This window comes from Saccopteryx bilineata, chromosome 6, assembly GCF_036850765.1.
Source record: "Saccopteryx bilineata isolate mSacBil1 chromosome 6, mSacBil1_pri_phased_curated, whole genome shotgun sequence".
In the NCBI taxonomy this organism is placed as follows: domain Eukaryota; kingdom Metazoa; phylum Chordata; class Mammalia; order Chiroptera; family Emballonuridae; genus Saccopteryx; species Saccopteryx bilineata.
In genome coordinates, this window is record NC_089495.1 from 81,716,930 (window position 1) to 81,739,610 (window position 22,681).

At 33.7% G+C, this 22,681-nt stretch overlaps 1 protein-coding gene across 1 annotated transcript in view; it reads left to right on the plus strand.

Moving 5' to 3' along the window:
- The window catches only part of KLHL1 (kelch like family member 1), a 446,827-nt gene that overhangs the window by 339,780 nt on the left and 84,366 nt on the right, over positions 1–22,681 (plus strand). The window contains exon 6 of the mRNA XM_066235267.1: positions 1,984–2,170. Within this exon, the coding sequence (XP_066091364.1) occupies positions 1,984–2,170 (187 nt within the window). The remainder of the gene's footprint in view (positions 1–1,983; positions 2,171–22,681) is intronic.

The window sequence follows — 22,681 nt, forward strand, 5'->3', positions numbered from 1 at the left end:
GAAAAAACTTATTTAGATATGAAAATGCTGAAGAATCATATAAAAACTCTCAGTTTTATTTTTAATTTATAAAGATCACTGGGTTCTTGTTAGAAATAGATATTCTTTTTTGCTGGTTAAAAATAACTTAAAAAATTAAATAGTAATCATTTAAAAAAATATTCCACTGGAGAGCCTTTACTTTATTCCATACTATTTTTCTGTATATTTTTTCAAAAAGTTTTACTAACATTTTTATTAAATTTATTGGGGTGATATTGTGATAAAAGTATATAGGTGTTGCCTTGGCCAGGTAGCTTTGTTGGTTAGAGCATGATACTGATACACAGGAGCTGCTGGTTGAATCCCCAGGCAGGGCCCATACAGCAACAGATGTTTCTGCCTCTCTTTCTCTCTCCTTTTCTCTCTCTCTAAAATCAAGGAATAATTAAAAAGAATTATATTTGCATCCCATGTGTAATAGTTCTATAATACCTCATCTGTATAGTCTATTGTGGGTTCACCACCCCAAGTCAAATATATTTCTATCACCATTTATCTCTAACTTACCCTCTTCTATCTCTCCCCATTTCATTTTCCTCTTTCCCTCTGGTAATCACCATAATGTTGTCTCTAAGAGGTTATTTTTTATTGGAGGGGGGAGGGCTTAATGCCTTCACCTTTCTCTATTTTTTTTTTCTTATTTAGTGTTTAGAAAAAAAGTGAATAGGAAGGTTTAGTTAACAAGAAAGGAAACATAGCCTGACATAATTAAACATCTTCCATTCCAAATTCCAAAGAATCTGGTAACTCTAATGCATTATACTCACATTAAGCCTCAGAGTTATTCTGTTTATCTTTTACGATTTTGCGATCACACCTTACGTGATTTTACTATTCTTTCTGGGACCCTCAACTCTAATTTATGTATTACAATGGCTAAATAAATATACTTAATTAAGTTTAAGATTATAGCATTAAAACAAATTAATTACATGCTGCCAGCCTATATTAATTTACTCACTCAATAAACATTGCCAATGTAGGAGAAAAGGTCAGTGAGCCAATGTTAAATTTTCTTCACTAATTACTTATTCATTTTCTAAATCTCTGTGACAGTTTAACTGTCACTCAAAATGACACACTGATTCATTAAGAAAGAGAATGTGATACTGAAAAGATCAAGAGAAAAAGAGAATATAAAGAGCCACACAGGAAGAGGAAATAGAGCATACTATAGATGTGTTCAAAGAAATGTACACAGAAGAATCTGTGGAGATGAAAACTTGGTGCAGCCAAGAGAGACGCACTGTTTATGCTGCTACTCTTACTCTATTTTTCCCTCAGCTGTTGGAAGTTTGAAAAACAAAATTTGAGTTTCACTATTGGAAATTATTTCTTTAACTTGTTTTCATTTTACTGACTTTTTTCTAATCTGAAAATCATTTAAACTAGACCTGAAACATCTTAAAGTAAGTATATAAACACAAGGTTGGCAAAAGGAGCCTCATAGTTGTGAGTACGTGAAACACAGTTTATTCTTGTATTATTATTTATTAACTATTGTATTATTTTTATAGGAACAACTGTAAACCTACTTTAGCCCCACACTGTATTTATGAAAGTTTGTTATGACTTAATTTGTTTATGGTTACACTTTAATTTTCTCCATCTGACATATTTATGGCTAACATAAACAGTTATATTTGATGCATAAATAGCTTTCATAAGAGAAAAAAAATGTAACTAGAGATCTCTATAAGTTCCTTTATACTCTGTGTAGTAAAATGGCAATAAGTAATACTGAATTTAAAACAATGTCCATTCTGTTTCTCTTAGAAGCAACCAGTTTACTTATATTTCTTGTCAATACAATTATTTCTGATTGCATTTTTTGTGCCTTTAAATAAAAGGGTAATATAAACATTGAGCTTCTCATTTTAACTACTAATGTCATATGCTCATTTCTATAAAACATTAACAGTGATTGTGTGTTATTTACAGATATTGGCTGATCTAGAAAACCATGCGTTATTTAAGAATGATCTGGAATGTCAAAAGTTGATTCTGGAAGCAATGAAATATCACCTATTGCCAGAAAGACGAACTTTAATGCAGAGTCCAAGAACTAAACCTAGAAAATCTACAGTTGGAACTCTGTATGCTGTAGGAGGAATGGATAACAACAAAGGTATATAATTTTAAATCTACATATAATACATGCCCTGTATCATACCGTGACACAATTTTAACATTGGAATATATACTATCAACACACATCACATAAACTCAGTTTTATCTATTACGAGTTAATATTAAGGGAACAGTTAAAAGATCACCTCTTATTTTCAGTCTGTTGTCGCTGACTTTGCTTCTTACCCATCTTTGAATTCTTTATCTCTTATGCATTTTATACAAGATTTCATATGAAACAAAAAGGGAGATTTAAAGCACTTAGAACACACTATTTTGGGGTATATTGAGAATTATAATTTCTTTCTTTCTCCTTCCTTCCTTCCTTCCTTCCTTCCTTCCTTCCTTCCTTCCTTCCTTCCTTCCTTCCTTCCTTCCTTCTTTCTTTCCCTCCCTTCCTTCCTCCCTCCCTCCCTCCCTCCCTCCCTCCCTCCCTCCCTCCCTCCCTCCCTCCCTCCCTCCCTTCCTTCCTTCCTTCCTTCCTTCCTTCCTTCCTTCCTTCCTTCCTTCCTTCCTTCCTTCCATTTTTTTAGTGAGAGGAAGGGAGGCAGAAAGACAAATTTCTGCATGCACCCAACTGGGATCCACCCAGCAAGCCCACTAGGGGGCGATGTTCTGCCCATCTGAGGCTATTGCTCTATTTCTCAACAACAGAATCTTTTTTTGTTGTTTTTTTTGTTTTGTTTTGATTTTTTAGTGACTGAGACAGAGGCCATGGAGCCAGCCATCAGTGCTTGAGGCCAACTCGCTCACACCAATTGAGCTATGGCTGCAGGAGAGGAAGAGATAGAGAGAAGGGGGAGGATTAGAGAAGCAGATGGTTGTTTCTTCTGTGTGCCCTGACTGAAAATCAAATCCAGAACATCCACCAGCTGGACTGATGCTCTACCACTGAGCCAGCTGGCCAGGGCTTATATTTTTATTCTAAGTAAAGGAAATGTAATGTACCAAGTACTTGTTTGATGAAAGTAATATTATGAACAGACTTTCTGCTTGTGAAGAGTTGAGAATTTCATACAGAAGCCAGTCAGATAAATAAATAATTATAAATGAGTGTAAAAAATAAGCAGTTATTATTTAAAAATTTAATTATTTTTAACAAATTTGGCCTTCAAAAGAAAGTGAATGATTTGTTTAAAAATTAAACACCACAGTCTGGGAGAATACCAAAACACTAATTAAAAAGAATATGTGTACCCCTATGTTCATAACAGTGTTATTTACAATAGCCAAGATTTGGAAACAGCCCAAGTATCTATCAGTAGATGAGGAATGAAAATATTGTGGTACATTTACACAATGAACTTCTAGTTGGCCATAAAAAGAGGGAAATCTTACCTTTGAGACATGGATGGACCTTGACAGCATTATGCTAATTGAAACAAGCCAGTAGAGCCTGACCTGTGATGGCGCAGTGGATAAAGCATTGGCCTGGAAATGCTGAGGTCACCGTTTCAAAACCCTGGGCTTGCCTGGTCAAGGCACATATGGGAATTGATGCTTCCAGCTCCTCCCCTCTTCTCTTTCTCTGTCTCTCTCTCCTCTCTATCTCTCTTTCTCCTCTCTAAAAATGAATAAATAAAAATTTAAAAAAAAAAGAAACAAGCCAGTAGAAAAAGACAACTACCATATGATTTCACTCATATGTAGAATCTAATGAACAAAATGAATTAACTAAAGAAATAGACAAACTCAAAGACAGTGAGCTGAAAGCTGTCACTGGCAGTACTGGGTGAGGGCTGGTAAAAGGATTGAACAAAAAGATTAAAAAAAATAAGATAGAGAATAAAAACTTATGGACACAGATAACAATGCGGGTGATTGCCAAGCGGAAGAGGCTTGGAGCAGGTGGAGGAGAGGGATTTATGGTGATGGACAGAGACTTGACTTATGGCAGTGAATGCAGAATACAGTGCACAGATGATGTGTTGTAGAATTGTGCATCAGAAATCTGTACAATTTTGTTAATAAACGGGAAAAAATTGAACTCATACAACTTGAAGATTTTGTTTTTACATTTCTAGATAGGAAAAAGCAATCTCTAAATCTCTATCAATAATTTTCCTCTCTAGCCATTCTTAAGTAGGTCTTAATTTTCTTGAACAAGTATATAGACAAATAATATGTCATATGCTTGTATCTACTAAATGATCTAATTATCCATAATATATTACATGCTCATGTATAAGATGCAATTGGTAATAACAGAATGCAATTACCTATTCAAACTCTACTAAAGGAGCGTTGTTATGAGATAATTAGAAAAAAAGCAAGAAAACTTACTTCAACCATTGTGAGAGAAAATTCTAAATTGTAGCTAATAATTTATATAAATAAAAAACATTGTCAAAAGAAAATGATGCATTCTTATTTTTGTCTTGTAGCTATTAGATGATTTTATCTAGTTTAATTTTTTAAAAACAAAAAAAATTGTTTAAATATCCTGTTTACTGGGATATTGATTTCTAGTAATTATCACATTAAATGAGCCTAAGTGTATTAACATATAAAAGCAGAACTTTGAGTTTAAAACGTGTAAATAATGTGTTGCTTTAAAACCTAGGAAAATGGCATTACTTTCTCTTCCTTTTCCTTTCTTTCCCTTCCTGCCTCTGTCTCCTCCATTCCTTTCTCCTTAATATGAGCTCTTGCTTTAGACCAGCATTTTTCAGCCACTGGCCACAGCAGGCACACTGATGCACCACAACAATTTTTAAAACATGCAATACCTGACGATTTAGTCAAGAGCAATGACATCTTTTCTCTTCAATTTGCAAATTAAAAAATGACAACAAACTACACAATAATAGCAATCCAGTGGGAATGAATCAAAATTATACTTTTTTTTCATTCAAAATGGCAAAAAGTACAGTATATTTTTGTGGTGTTGCAAAATTTTAGTAATTAATTTATGAATTCCATGAGATAACAAAGGTTGAAAATTGCTGCTTTCAGAGAACATGTCAGAAAGATATATTGGTTTAAAACCATTTTTGAAAAAGTGGTTAAACAGAAAAGATAAAAGTCTGACTGAAAAGTTGTTAGAAATTATATCAAAATGTCAAAGAAATTTTTCAAGCAAAGAAAATAAAAATTAACTTGTATTTAGGTTGTCCTTATACAAGTAGTCAATATCTCAAATAACATGTACTATGGAACATAATTTGTCATTTTCTGGAGTAGAAAGAAGTGTGCAAAGTTTATTGTAACATTATAATATGTTCATTTTACTTGTAAAAGTAAATACTCTGATTACTAGTGACTTTTAATAAATAGTCATTCAAGTCTCAGATATCATAAATGGGCAACAGTTTTATATATGTTTATCAAATTTTAAGAGGAAATGAGTGACTTTTTTTTTCAACCACTGTTCAAATTCAGTACCATTATGCACTCGTCTTAAGTGCGCAACACAGTGGCCAAACAGTCATATACTTCACACACAGGTGAGTGAGTGGCATTTGTTTTTAAAGAACATTGTATTCTACAAAATGAATTCTCAGACAAAATCAATTCTGTTTGTAAATCTGCACATATTTTTTATGTAACTGCTATTTATTTAGTTAGTTTTACTTGAATTTATCAGGGTGACATTGGTTAATAAACTTATAAAGTTTTCTAGTATATAATCATGAAATACATCATCTGTGTATTGTATTGTATGCACATGACCATTTTAAAAGTAAATAAAAACATGATTGAATCTGGTCAGCTTAAGAGTAGGACTAAAAAATAAACTGTAAATTAATATTCATATAAACATGACTATACTATTACAGAACAAAAGTTCATGACTAATTTGAAGTTTTAAAACTCTTGAATTTAATAGTCACTGTAGCTTAAAAGAATATGAAAATGTGGAATCTAATTAATTAAACTGTTTCCCAGAATCTGAATTTCTTAAGTCTTAAACAGTAGTCTTTTAAGATTGAAGAAGTTCTTTAAAAATACACTTTCTTAGGAATTATGAATGTCTTTTTGTTTCAAAATTGATTAATACTAAAAATTTAGTTGTTGATACACTTATCCAATAAAGTAGATGCTTTGATGTATATTATAATACAAGGGGTTTAAAAAGACTTCCCCATTAAATCAGAAATGTAAAAACAAAAATACTTAAAGGAACTTTTAAGAATTCTTACCATATCTTTAGCTCTATAATAATTGGATATTAAATATATTTCATAAATTTAGATAAAAATCTAATTCTTAAAACTATACCTCGACCTTGGCTGGTTGGCTCAGTGGTAGAGCATCGGCCTGGCGTGCAGAAGTCCCGGGTTCGATTCCTGGCCAGGGCACACAGGAGAAGTGCCCATCTGCTTCTCCACCCCTCCCCTTCTCCTTCCTCTCTGTCTCTCTCTTCCCCTCCCGCAGCGAGGCTCCATTGGAGCGGAGATGGCCCAGGCACTGGGGATGGCTCCTTGGCCTCTGCCCCAGGCGCTAAAGTGGCTCTGATCGCAGCGGAGCGATGCCCCGGAGGGGCAGAGCATTGCCCCCTGGTGGGCAGAGCGTCGCCCTCTGGTGGGCGTGCTGGGTGGATCCCAGTAGGGCGCATGCGGGAGTCTGTCTGACTGTCTCTCCCCATTTCCAGCTTCAGAAAAATACAAAAAAACAAAACAAAAAAATATATACCTCGGCCCTGGCCAGTTGGCACAGTGGTAGAGCGTCGGCCTGGCATGCAGGAGTCCCGGGTTCGATTCCCGGCCAGGGCACACAGGAGAAGCGCCCATCTGCTTTTCCACCCTTCCCCCTCTCCTTCCTCTCTGTCTCTCTCTTCCCCTCCCGCAGCCAAGGCTCCACTGGAGCAAAGATGGCCCAGGTGCTAAGGATGGCTCTGTGGCCTCTGCCTCAGGCGCTAGAGTGGCTCTGGTCACAACAGAGCGACGCCCCGGATGGGCAGAGCATCACCCCCTGGTGGGCGAGCCAGGTGGATCCCGGTTGGGCGCATGTGGGAGTCTGTCTGACTGTCTCCCCGTTTCTGGCTTTGGAAAAATACAAAAAAAAATAAATAAATAAAACCAAAAACTATACCTCATAAACCTATTTTTTTCTTGGTGAAACAAAAACACATAGAAACCCAATTCCTCAGGATGTTTAAAAAATAACTAGGAACTTTTCAAAGTAATCCCTTGTATTTCTATTGTGTTTTTAACATTTACGGAATATTTTCCACACCTTATTAACTTGTATTATTTCTAAATAGGCATTAAAATGGTATCTTAAAATTATGTTCTCTTTTTCTGAAAGGTATTGAGGCAAAAAAATGAAAATGTAAAAGAAAAAATGCATCATAGGAAAAAATTGTAATTTATTGTATACAATATCATACAATAGCATATGATATATAATACACAGTGAGATTTTTTTGAAATTATTTACATGTTTGTATTATGCCTTATAAAGGACTATGTAAATATTTATTGGGTTCTTCCTCTTCAGCACTGTGATAACTGGAATACAGTTTGCTATTTCATGGAACTTATAAACTATAGGTACAGTTTTCTGTAGATATGAAAATTCAGAACATAGTCCTCTCCTCTCCTCTTCTTTCTTCTTATATTCACATTAGTATGCATTCAATAATGATGCACATCTTGCCTGACCAGGTGATGGTGCAGTGGTTAGAGCATTGGCCTGGGATACTGAGGACCCAATTTTAAAACTCTGAACTCACCAGCTTGAATGGGCTCATCCAGCTTGAGCAAGGGGTTGATGGTTTGAGTGTGGGATCATAAACATGACCCCATGATCGTTGGCTTGAACCCAAGGCTGCTGGCTTGAGCAAAGGGTCACTGGTTCGACTGTAACCCTCTGGTCAATGCACATGTAAGAAAGCAATCAATGAACTACTAAGGTGCAACAAAGAATTGATGCTTCTCATCTCTCTCCCTCCTGCCTGTCTGTCCCTATCTGTTCCTCTCTCTGTCTCTATCACTAATAATAATAATAATAATAATAATAAACAATGATTTGCATCTTTTGCACATGTTTTGTAATAGGGTCTCTGCTAAGAGTTTGTGATCATGATGAACATTATGAATGTGACCCCCATCTCACAGAGCTGCCAAGTTAATTTGTGAAAATAAATAGTAAGCCAAATATTTATGAGTAAATGGTTGTTACAAAAAGACATTGCAAGTGCAATCAGAACAAAGGCTTGGGAGCCAACCCAGTCTAGTCTAGAGAAATAGGGAAGCATGGGAGAAGTGTTTGATGCTTGCTGCCTTTTTTTTTTCCTAGCTGAAACCTAAAAAATTATTAGACATTAGTTTTTAGCACATTATTAGAATGGCAGAGTGGTTGTGGTGGTATATTTCAGACAAGAAGTACAACAAATGAAAGTTTGCAGTTTCAAGAGTTTGACATCTTCAGAAGTGGAGAGAAATCCCTCATGGCTGGAATGTACACAGTGGGGAAAATGAAAGCATGTTAATGGAGAAAAGACACAGCAATCTTCAGTGAATGGCTTAGCATAATTGATTCGGATTTGAACTCCAGAGGTCTTCAAAAGCAGGCGATGTCCCTAGAGGATAAAGCATTCTTTGAAATCAGATGAATGTCTGTTCAAATTCAGGAGTGTCACATAAAATTCTAGTACACTTTACCCTTTCTCAGTATCATATGATATTTAAAATATATGATAATTAAATGAGATATACTATGTTAAGAGACTAAACTATTCCAAAACATTCTAATACGTTTGATACCAAAGAGACTACTAGAGAACTCAGCAGTAACCTGGGGCTGAAGTTTCTCAACATGGTACAGAGTAAAGCCTAACCATATTTGAAGGCATGAGATTATAAAGTTTCTATGAAATAATAGTGATGTGACAAAGGAAAGAAAATTAGATAATAAGGTATTCATATAAATTGCACTTATATAAGTAATTACCATGTTATATAAGGTAAATGCCTTTTATTCCAACATAAACAACATTCAAGAATGCTGAATCACACGAATCATGAAAAAGAATCAAATTATAAATGTAAATTTGCAATGTTTTTGGACATAAAATTTAATTTAGTGCTATACTTGGAAAATACTGAAAGATAAATCTTTAAGAATCTACATGTATAGCATGTTTAAGGCCAATTAAAATCAAATATATGTATCCATATTTGTTTTACTATGAATAAGAAATGATGATAACTATAAATTTAAATTGTTTTTAAAAATTCAATAAATAACAAAACCTATTCTTATGAGAATTTTTTTCAAATAATGTCAACTGAAAAGAAATGCTGATTTAAGTCAATGCAATAAATTGCATCAATAAATTTGCTGATGTTTTGATAAAAGTTTTATCACAAACTGCTGAGAAATCATCATAAATTCTTTAGAAGTTTGATTTTAAAGTAAAACATTAATTGCTTACTTTTAAGTATTTGCATTGTATTACACTTACATGTGATGTATGAGGGCTATGAACTAAAAGTTGGTGCTATTGGTTAATTAGAAACATTTCTATCAATCTCTATTGGATTTATTTCTTGTCTGTTTATTAGACAATTCCAAGAAAATTAAAATAGTTTTGGTTTGTACTTATAAAAATAATTTTAAAAAAATTTTGTGCTTTCTAGTTATGAACATGTACTGAAATCCTGGTAAATACAGAACAACATAGATAAGGGGAAAATAACCAACTATGAGCTTATAAATCTAATACTATTACTATAAAATTTGTAAACAGAGTGGTGTATTCCATTTCCAAATTGCTATGTAAAAGTATGTTTGTGTGTGTGTATATACACGTATACTATATATCTCCATATATAGAGAAATATACCTATGTCCATTTGTCTTCATCTCTCTCTCTCTCTGGCATTGTCTACTAAAGAAAGAATAATGGAAAGTCAGGATGAGGGATGGTGTTGCTACTTGTAGAGGCTGGCTACAACAGCCTGATAAGTGAAATATTATAAGCAAATTCTATCTGAATATTCAATCTGTTTCTTTCTAAAGTGAAAACTTCTTGATTTTATTATGATCAATAAACATTTTTAAGTGGTACTTTTTCTGAATATTTATATTTTATTGGTATTTGAAGAATAAGGTTAGGCAAACTATGACCCAAGAGCAAGATTTAGCCTACTATATCTTTTATATGGCTTTAATTTTTACATTATAATGGTTGAGAAAAACAAAGAATTATATTTCATGATACATTTAGTGAATATTTGCATTTCATAAAATTCAAATTTCAGTGACCATAAAGTTTTATTGAGACTTGTTCATTTGTTTACCCATTGTTTATGTCTGCTTTCACTCTGTAAGACTACAAGGTTACACCAAAGAAATTCATGAGGAGATATACAAAAACTGTTTCTGACTTTCTGGCCCTTTATAGGAAAGGGTTTCTAACCCCTGTTATAGAGAGGCACAGATAGGGACAGGCAGACAGGAAGGGAGAAGATGAGAAGCATTAATTCTTCATTGCAGCATCTTAGTTGTTCATTGATTGCTTTCTCATATGTGCCTTACTAGGGGGGCTACAGCAGACCAAGTGAACCCTTGCTTCCAGCCAGGGACCTTGGGTCCAAGCTGGTGAGCTTTACTCAAACCAGATGAGCCTGCACTCAAGCTGGCGACCTTGAGGTCTCGAACCTGGATCCTCTGCATCCCAGTCTGATGCTCTATCCACTGCACCACCGCCCGGTCAGGCGAAAAAATATATATCTTTATACCATACTTTTAGGAAACTCTTGATGCTAAATGTCATATTACTTTGATCCAACTCTAATTTTGGGGCAGGTAGAGTTTCTGTGTATGTTTATAATGTTTAACCACAAGCAACCTCCTACTCTACTTGCTTATCTGCTTAAGAGCATTCCTTGAAGTATTCAGTACAAGCTCAGACTACATGGCCTTTGTACAGCGATCCTAGTATTTTAAGGAGAATATGGGGTTATTTAATGCTCCAGAGTCAATCCTAACTGAGTATAGCAGTCTGAGATTCTACTGTAATTTTATTTCCAGCATTATCACTTTTTTGCTTTATACTCTATTTACATCATTGTTGGCCAGTTCTCACTTTATTTTATAAAATGACATCTATCACTAGAAGAAAACAAGACAACATAACGACCTGTTCATGAACTCACTAATAGAAGTACTATAACTAATCACCTTCTGACTTTGAAAGAAGTGATGTGATTGGTCACTGATCAAGATGAGCATTTGTTATTTAAGTAGCGACTTGTGAACTGAAGAGCTAATAACAAAGTTTGTACTTTATGCAAATTACTCACAATTAATAAACAGGAGTTAGCAAAAGTAGGTTTACACTTGTACCACAAATAAGTAATACAATAATTGATAAATCATATTACAAGAATATACTCTTCCATGTATTCAAATTGTAAACCTACTTTTGCTTACCATGGTATTATAATAACTGAAATTTGTTGGTATTTAATGAAATATTGGTAACTGAAATTCATGAATACCATAACCATGCAAATCAAAGACTATCTGTATTTGAGGAGACATTGTAGAATTTTACTGCTTGATACAAAGAAATAAGACTAGAATGTTAGGGTATAATGCTGATAGCAATGGCAAGATCCTACTTCTAGGTACAAGCCTAAGAAAAAATAGCATTCCTTGTTTGGGGAAGGGAAATCAAGATTCTGGGAGGCAGCTTTCTTCTTGACATGAAGTAGCCATTGTTCACTTACTATATACAATGTGGCAGCAGGCAAGCACAGGGCCCTTTGGCTAAGACTATGGCATTTAAGAGACTCTTTAATTTAAAAAAAAAGATTAAACAAAAAGTTCAAAAGTGAGAAGTTTTCAAATTGATATTCTTTGGATGTAAAAGAGAGAAGACTTTAAGAAAATTACACTATTACATTGTTTTGTTTGTCATCTTATGCATAATAGCTGCGAACACTAAATGGAGCCTAGTTAAAGATAACATGTGAGCAGATGGCATGTAGAAGTGTCTCTTCCCTTAGTAACTGATTGAGCGAACAGAAGAGGAAGAATTAAAAATCAACCTTTATTTCTATATATCTTCATTAACTCTTTTTTGATCACCTAGTTGCAGCTACAGGTTGACTATTGATTTTCACTAAGCCTGGTGTCTGATGAAACAGCCTGACATCTTTGAAGTGAACTCAAAGCAAATTTGCTTTATATAGCTAATAAAAAGGGAATATTGATTATAGAAACATAAAGAACAGAAAAAATACAAAATAAAAACAATTTTCTTGAGTTTCTTTATTCAATCTTTTATTATACAACCTATGTTATGGTAACTTCGTATTTAATATATGCTTTGGATTTTCACATATCTAAATTTAAAAACTATTTAACTTAGAGATAAACTCTTGACATATTTTTCTTTCTACTCAGAGGATTAGCCAGATTATCTTATCTTGAATTTGTCTCCTTACTGTGCATCATTATCAGTATTGTTGAAAGGCAAGAATGGAAAGTGAAAGAGATGGTAAAAAAATAACCATCTTGACCTGATTTTTACTTCCTCTACTTGAACTGAACAAGCTGACTTATTAAGAACTTCAAAAGAACAGCTTTTCATTCTACAATTGGATAATTTAAAGCATTTAACTCAATAGTGATCATCATATGGCTTAAGGAAATGATTCACTTAGCATTCTGTCAGAAAAACCTGAGCATTCGCAATTAAGTGGAGAAAATAACTTAAAACTACTGTATGAGTTTTTCTGAAGAAGAGCCATACAATAAAAGCAACTTTATTCTTTCATCTTTGCCCCCTTTAGAACGCTGCCCTACTTGCTGTCTGCTTCAGTAACTGCATTCAGTCACTTTGGTTCCACTTCAGTACCTTTTCTTTGAACTCGAAGTATGTATCATTAGAGATGACCAGTTCAAGGTCCTCAGTTTGCACACAGCAATGAAAACAACTGAAAAACATAAATAACATCCTGTCAGCCTAAGCCCAGTTTGTTTTCAGAAATAAAAAAAAAAAATTGTCCTCTGGAATAGATGTCTACTTAGTAGGCTGCTAAGAGATATTCCAGGGGAGACCCGTACTTTCCCAAGTGTCTCAGGGGAAAACGAAACAAAGTCGAGGTATCTACTGCTTTACAAATCTTTCAAAGCAGGAAAAAAAATGCTTATTTGTTAAGTGTCAGTTGTTTATGTTGTTTTCAGTGAGTCAGCAGACAAAAGACTCTTAGCTTATAGAAGTCCTGACTTTACGGAAGACTAAAATAAGGCTCCTTTAGGTGTAAAGTGAATTATCTATCAGCCAAGTTTCCTCCCATAGCCTCATCTTCACTAGGAAGAGACAAAGCTTGGTGACTAGGCTGGAATTGTTTCTAGTGTTTCTTCTCAGGGTGGCTCAAGGTTAAAATTGTATGCCAATTTTCTTAAAATTTAAAGTATTATTAACTATATTTTGCTTTTGGGTCGTCAGAGGAATTCAGCCACATCCCAGTATATTCTTATTCTGTTCAGTGAGTGTAGATTAAATAATAAATTAGTGTGTTGTGATAAAATGCCCATTATAATTACAAATTCTTGAGTACTCACTACATTCTTTTTACTCAATCTCCCTGTGAATATACAGTAATGAAATAAATACATTTTTTTTTTCTAAATTAAATCTCCCTCACGGACCTGCAGGGGAATAAGCCTGTATGTATTTGTATTTCACACCAGGTCATAGTCCTCAAGTGTGTGGCTCTTCTCTGGCAAAGAAAGAGACTGCATAGGACCACCTAAATGACTTCTAGGACAGAGACAGGTAGAAAGAAGTAAAAGCTATAGAGATAAGTAGAAGTCATACTTTTAGCTATTGTAATAATTTAAGCCTGCAATTTTAAATGAATAAACATCAGTAGATAATGTAGAGCCTTCAATTAATATATCTTTGGAAGTGTAGGTACTGGTTTAAGAAAAAGGCAAAAATGTATTTTCCAAGAGTTTATGGTTTAGGTGGAGATCCATGAGAGCCCTTGTTCTCTTATTACACTTATGGAAAAGCAGTTCAGTGACTTGTATTTTTGCAATACAGTCAGTAATACTAGAGCTAGAACCCAAAATGTCATTATAGGCATTTTATCTTTAATTCACCAGTGCCCACAATTTCAACAAAGGCTAGGAAAAATTCTAATAAAATTATGTGGAAAGTGTTTATTGAAATGTAAGATGTTTTAATAATAATATACAAGTATATATAAGTAGTTCTCCCTTATTCAAAGTTTTACTTTCTCAGTTACCTGTGGCCAACCATGGTTTGAAAATATTAAATAAAAAAATTCCAGAAATAAATAATTCATAAGTTTTAAATTGCATGCCATTTAGAGTAGCCTAAAGGAATCTCATACTATTATGCTCCATTCTGCCCAGGACATGAGTCAACCTTTGTCCAGCATCTCTTCACCAGTACTGCTAAGGTATCACTTAGCAGTCTTCCCATTAGCTAAAGGGTTATCAGAGCTAGAGAGAGAAAGAGACAACATTCACATAACTTTTATCATAGTGTATTCTTATAATTGTTTTATTTTATTATTACTGTTATTGGTCTCTCACAATGCCTAATTTATAGATAAACTTTATCATGGGCATACTACAGGAAGAAATGTAGTATATATGGTGTCTGCTCTATACATGGTTTGGCAGTGACTGGATGTCTTAGAGTGTATCTCCGTGGATAAGGAGGGACAAATGAAAATGGAAAGGCCTTGGTTCATTTTTGGCAAATGTTAGTTATGAAAGTAAATATTTAATCTAAAAATGTCAAATAGTATGAGTTTATGTTTAATAAACACTTATTAAAAATATAAAAAAAATGTGTCCTGGTCAGATGCTCAACTGGTTAGAGCATCATTTTGAAGCCCAAGGTTGTTGACTTGAGCCCAAGGTCGCTGGCTTGAGCAAGGGCTCACTCACTCTGCTGTAGCCCCACAGTCAAGGCACATATGAGAAAGCAATCATTGAACAACTAAGGAGCCACAACAAAAAATTGATGCTTCTTGTCTCTCTTCCTTCTTGTTTGTCCCTCTCTCTGACACTCTCTCTGTCACTGTAAAAAAAAAACAAAAAACAAAAACAAATTAGTATTTTAATTATAGAACTAAGACATATTTAAGGCAAAAATACATTAAAATAGTAATTTATAAATTAAAAACTTAACTAGCCCACTACCCAAATTTACTTTGTATTTTAACACACACACACTTCACACTTCCCCAAAAGTTGTATCAATTTGATGTCAACCAGTTGATTTAGATGTCAACATCAAAATCATACATTTCCTAAATGTGTCAAAAATCTTGTAATATTATTTAATTGTTAGGAAGGCATAAATAAATTTTATGAAGTTTGAATGCCATTCACATTGCTTTCCTATTAAGTACCTTCTCATTTTGTTAACTTATTTCTATTTTAATGTTTCTAATTTAGCTTTTTTATTTTTATTGAATTTATTGATAGATATAAGATTGGTTAAAATTTAATAAAATTCAAGTGTACAATTCTATAATAGATCATCTGTATATTTACTTCCTCAATTTTTAAAAAAAATTATTATTCAGGGAAATTAATCTTTTGTTATATTTATAAAAAAGCTTTTGTTAATATTCTTAGTCTTTTGTGTTTTGTTCATTTTGCTGTGTATTTTTTTTTTTTTGTATTTTTCTGAAGCTGGAAACGGGGAGAGACAATCAGACTCCCACATGCGCCCGACCGGGATCTACCCGGCACGCCCACCAGGGGCGACGCTCTGCCCACCAGGGGGCGATGCTCTGCCCCTCTGGGGCGTCGCTCTGCCACGACCATAGCCATTCTAGCGCCTGGAGCAGAGGCCAAGGAGCCATCCCCAGCACCCGGGCCATCTTTGCTCCAATGGAGCCTTGGCTGCTGGAGGGGAAGAGAGAGACAGAGAGGAAGGGGGGGGGGGGTGGAGAAGCAAATGGGCGCTTCTCCTATGTGCCCTGGCCAGGAATCAAACCCGGGTCCCCCGCACACCAGGCCGACGCTCTACCGCTGAGCCAACCGGCCAGGGCCTTGCTGTGTATTTTTGATACAACTCTATTTTATATTTAGATGGTTAGTAATTATATATATATCAAAATAATATATATGTTATGAATATATTTACTTTTGTAACTTCTGGGTTTTGTGGCTATCCTTCACAAACCTGTAATTTTATGCCCACCTTGAAGTAAAAATTAATCACCTACTTCTCCATCTTCTAAGATACTTAAAGTTTTAGTAGAGCGTGAAACAAAGCAGGTTATTTAAAATCTCCCTGTCTGTATTTATGGACAGCCCTGAAAAGAGAACTAAACAGTGAGTTCTGTGGCCATGTGTGCTGTGCTGTAGTCATAGCCTCATTTGAAGTCGTTCTGGTATCAAGAACAGAAAGAAATCCAGGTTTTCTAATTTATTTTTCTCCAAAGGACAACTGGCTATTTCAATATTCTTTTTTTGAATAATAAAATGTTTTCCATTGATTGAAACAGCCATATTTATTATATATTATATTCATATCTATTAGGGTTATTTCTGGCTATCTTTTCAGATTTGTTAACATGGATATTATTCTTACTATAAAGCAATTTTTTAAAAATTCTATAGTTATACAAAACTTTTTAATATCTGACAGGCGATTTTTCCCTATGGATTTCTAACTAGAGATTGTCTGGCTTCTAAAAATATATGTCCTGGCTGGGTTGCTCAATGAATAAAGCATCATCTGGTTCATCTAGCTCGTGTGTTTGATCCTCGGGTTAGAGCATGTAGCAGAAGAAGCAATCAGCAGTGCACACACAAGTAAATAGAGCTTCGAAGTGAAACAGCGAGTTGATACTTCTCTCTCTCTTCCGCTCTCTTTCGCGCTCCTATTCTCTTTCTCTCAAATCAATGGGAAAATATCTTTAAAAAGATATTTCCTAATATTTTACCATTGAATTTCCAGAGAAATGCAAGTATAATTTTATAAATGCCTTGTATGGATATTATTTTATCAATTGTAATTATATAATTTATCTATGAAAGAACAAGTTATCTCATACAAAATTATCATGATCTTTTTCATTCATTCAAATTGATATATTTTAATATTTTCTTTATCTAGAATTGGCATCTATCATACTGATTTTATTTTTAAATAATTTAGCTTTAGCATAACCTGTGGTGGCACAGTAGATAAAGCGTCGATGTGGGATGCTGATGTCGCCAGTTCGAAACCCTACACTGTGTGGTTAAGGCACATATGGGAGTTGAAGTTGATGCTTCCAGCTCCTGCTCTCTCTCTCTCTCTCTCTCTCTCCCTCTCTCCCTCTCTCCCTCTATGTAAAATAAATAAATAAATAATAAATATTTAAAAAATAATTTAGCTTTATTGGGCTATTTTAAATAAGTTCTTTTGTTCTTTAATGATCTAGTCAATTTTTCTTTCATTGATTTTTGTATTTACATGATTTTATAACTTTCTGAAATCTTTAATTTTTTTCTAAGATCTTAAAGGCAATCATTTTTAGTTCTCAAGGCAGATCATAACAAATAACATATATAATTAAAATGATGTCTCGTACTTTGGTTTCTCTTGACTTTGAGCCAGAAATTGTCATCCTTTATATATAATTTTAGTTAAATTAGTTTAAACCATGCATAATGTTGGATTTGAGATTTATATATCTACTTCAAATCCAGCATTAAGCTTAGTGATATATTTATATTTATATCTCTATACATAGTTATATATTAGTTTATTACTATTTTACAAATGGTTTATATTTATAGCAGGGAGAGAAATGGGATCTTGTTGATTGCTAATTCAGCACAAATGAAGTTTCTGTGATGGTTATAAAATGTTTACAGCCTGACCAGGTGGTGGCGAGTGGATAGAGCATTGGACTGGGATGTGGAGGATCTAGATTCGAGATGCCAAGGTCGCCAGCTTGAGTGCAAGTTCATCTGGTTTGAGCAAAGATCACCAGCTTGAACCCAAGGTTGCTGGCTTGAGCAAGGGGTTACTCGGTCTGCTGTAGCCCCATGGTCAAGGCACCTATGAAAAAGCAATCAATGAACAACCAAAGTGCCACAACGAAAAATTGATGCTTCTCATCTCTCTCCCTTCCTGTCTGTCTGTCCCTATCTATCTCTTTCTCTGACTCTCTGTCTCTGTCAAAATAAATAAATAAGTAAAATGTTTACAATATCATCTTTAAAATATAACAAATTACCTAAAAGGTAAAGTATTTATTTGTACTTGAAGAACATTTTCTTTGCAATGATACCTTTTATATAAGTGGAAGAATGTTATCCCAAAGCTATATTTCTTATAAGTATGTAGAAACAAAAAATTCAATGTAAACCTTATTCTATGAAACATTCAAGACATAAGTTATTCTTTATAATATTTTCTTTAAATCTTTTTGCCTTGCCTGACCTGTGGTGGCGCAGTGGATAAAGCGTCGACCTGGAAATGCTGAGGTCGCCGGTTCGAAACCCTGGGCTTGCCTGGTCACGGCACATATGGGAGTTGATGCTTCTAGCTCCTCCCCGCTTCTCTCTCTCTCTGTCTCTCTCTCCTCTACCTCTCTCTCCTTTCTATAAATGAATAAATAAAATAATAAAATAAGTTAAAAAAATATTAGGACATTTAAAAAAAAAAAAGACTGTGATTAAATCTTTTTGCCTTATATTTTTAGTATAAAAAATATCTTTATTTAAACATTTTTCCAAAACTCCTCTCAATATTTACTACTTTCTTAAAGAGGAATCTTCCATTATAATTAGACATTTTTCTATTGATTTAATGTCATCAAGATCGCCATCAGTATTATCCCAACATGCTCTTTCAACATTATAGAATGTGTATGTGTTTTCATTTAATAGTTGTAAGTGATCATTCTTGACTTAAAACAATGTCCTTTTTTTCTGGCGCTCCCTCACATCAGCTATTGCTGCTTTCACCTGCCCCAGATCATTCTGATTGGTGGGTTTATAAGAACTTTTGGAAGTCAGGTAACTAAGCTTATTAATATTTCATTAAATCCAGTAAAAAGGCTTTGTAAGAAGACCTGTGGGTCTTTCAGTTGAATTGAATTAAGAGAGCTTTATATTTTTATAAAAGTTGTTTTGTGACATCTATTTTGTCATTTCAGAAAACTTTCAATTCTGTTCTGGGTTTTCAAGATAAAGAAGGTTGTTAAATATTTAAATGATAAATATTTGAATATCTTGTCATTTCTAATGCCAAACAAGAATGTTGCAGATTAACACCTATTGTTTCTTCCAGAATAATCATATTTGGTTGTATGGACAACTCTAAATAGACCCAATACCACACTTCGGTAACATCTTGAGCACTTTTTCTTAATTTTATATTTTGAGAAAGGAGCCTGGTGTTGGTTTTATCGTGGAAAAATATTTTTGTATTTGTATTGTACCTAGATGGAGTGTATCTAACTTCTACTTATATTATTGAACTTGGTAAACAAATACGTTAACTTGACCTGTGCTGCCACAGCGGATAAAGTGTAGACCTGGAATGCTGAGGTCACTGTTTCAAAACCCTGGGCTTGCCCAGTCAAGGCACATATGGGAGTTGTGCCTACCCCACCCCCTTCTCTCTCTCTCTCCTCTCTAAAATGAATGAATAAAAACTTTAAAAATAACCTAAAAAATACTTAATACATTGTAAATGCAAAATAAAATATACACTACTATTGTCTTAACACATTACCACAAGTAGTGATTTAAAACAACTGCCATCTTTTACTTCACAGTTCTGTAGGTCAGAAGTCTAGGATGGCATGTCTGGATTCTCTACTCCAGGACTCAAAAGGCTGAAATCAGGGTGTTGACTAGGCTGTTTTTTATCTTTATCTGGAGGCCATCATCCAAGCTTATTCAAACTGTTGACAATTCACTCCTTGTGTAGGGATTGTTTTCTCACTGGTTGTCAAGTTAGGCACACTCTTGGCTGTTTGAGGCCACCTGTATTCCTTCTCATGTGGTCCTTTCTATCTTTAAACCAGCAAGTAGAGTCTTGCTCCTGCTTCAAATCTCTCTAACTTCTTCCTCCTAGCACAAATTTCTTCATTTTCAAGAAAACATGTGATCAGAGCCATGGAGGTTATCTCTCTATATTAAGTTCAGCTCTGCCAGACTGTATACCATTAAATTGAGTAATTTCTTATCATATTCATAGGTTCCAGGAAATTGATAATTAAATCTCAGGAAGGGTCATTTGTAAAAGTTTGACTACCACATATATTAATTGAAATTAACTCATTCTAAAAGTAGGATCAGATGTTAAAAAGAAAACTGTTTATCAGAGTGTGCACCAGAGCCAGGTTTATATTTTGGATCACCCAGTTATTGTCTGAAAGATTAAGAAAGTTACTAAAAGTTTCTCTGATCCAGCTTTTTTATAAAATTGGCATAATACCTATCATCAGATTATTAGAAAAATTGAATTTTCTAAAACATGTAAATATTATATTTTAGATCATAAGAACTTACCAGAAAATATTATCTATTAATCTTATATTTAAAATATCTACTCAAAATATCTTTAATCAATATGTATTTATTAACATATTTTAATAAAAGACATGCACAATATGTTAAATAATCCTAAATAATATATGTGTCATGATGTCCCTTGATGTTATGACTACTTTTTATAATAAATGATTATTTCAGGAGTTATTTCAAGTAAAGAAGCATCAAAATTGCATATTATTATAAATATAGGCACATACCTTTCACTTGGTATATAGTCTGTGATAAATTCTGAAATGTACAAATATGTACAGAAATATATCAGATGTAGGCTTACTTCATAAAGAATCTGCAAAGTACTTGTCATTTTATTTCTTATTATTCTATACACTAAGAATTAGGTTCATCTTTTAATTATATAACAACATTAAGTTAGGAAACTTTACAATGTGTTTTAGTTTATATTAAATTATTCTATATAGTCTATAAAATAAATTGTTACTACTCAAAGTGATATCTCACAGAATAATAGCGAAATTCCCTCAATAGTTTATGCAACCTTCAAAATTCTTTTACAGCAATGGTCTATGATTTAAGTTGCAAAACAGTAGGGATCCACCAGTTCTAATAATAGTCTGCTGTAGCCAGATGTGCTCATTAAACCTGTTTTAAGGAGCCTAAATGTTATTTTAAATCAGTTGCTTAGATTTATGTTTTACAATCTCAGAGAGGACATGCTGCAGTTTGTGAAAGTTTCAGAACTATTGTGCCTGCAGGCACACATTTAAATTTATGCCTATACTTTGTAGGCATTTGAGATAACAGTGCCGGCTTCATTAACAGAGTAGGCATAAAGTAACTATGGTTTAAAATACCTTTTTTCTTTTTAATCACTTTTAGATTTATTGAATGAGACCACAGCAGTCCACTGTTATTCAAATTCTGTTTTTAATTTATGTAATAACAAATATTGCCTTTAAGGAACAACATTTCTTAAAAAGAATGGTCTTGTCTTCTTCCTTGGAAAATACATATACTCTTATAAGCAAAGGACACAAGAGAACTCATAATCATTTAAAAATAATAATAATGAATAGCAAAGTTTATACAGACAGTTAATAAAATACATTGATAAGAAAATTGCTTGAAAAACATTATTAATAATCTTCATTAGAAAAAGAGAAAGCATATTCATTAAAACTAGATGCATACTATAAGTAAGCTTTACAAATCAAGAGATTTTACTTTGTTTTGTGTTACTAAACTTTTGTCACTAAGCAAAATTAAAAAATGGAATAAAAATAGTCTTTGGCTTTCAGGATTGAAAGAATAACAGCCCCCAAAGGATGTCTACATCTTAATCCTCAGAATCTATGAATACGTTAGTTTATATAATTATGTAACAAGGAGGGGTAGGGGAGAATGATGTTAAGGTTGTGAAGGGAATTAAGGTTGTTAATTAGCTGACCATGAACAGGCTTTTTTATATTAAATCAGCTTACACTTGATTAACTCAGATTAAATCGGGGTGAGTCCAATGTAATCACGGGGATCAATGTCTGAGAGATGCAATGTTGCTGCCTTTGAAGACAGAAGGGAGTCATAAGAAATGTGGTAGTCTGTAGAACATGGAAAGGCAAGAAAACCACATTGCTCCTATATAAAGAAAGGGAGTTTTGTCAACACCTTGATTTTAGCACAGAACTGTAAAATACTAAGTGTGTTTTTTAAGCCACTAAATTGGAGATAATTTTTCACAGAAGCCAAAAGAATTAATACAATTTCTAATTTGAAAAATAAAGACAGGGATGCAGTCTTATTTCTAATTTAGGATAAATTATATAGGTCACCTTTAAAGACTATAATTAGAGAAAAACGCTGTAAAATTACAAATTCTGCAGTATTCTAAGTTTTAAGACATATCTAGATAGTTTGAATGAGACTTTGAAACTCAAATTAAGTCCTCACTTTCTTCTTTAAAAAAAAACACTCTTGGTTTCTCAGAAGACTTTAACTTCACACATTCGCAACTATTTTCTCTAAGAAAGATGAC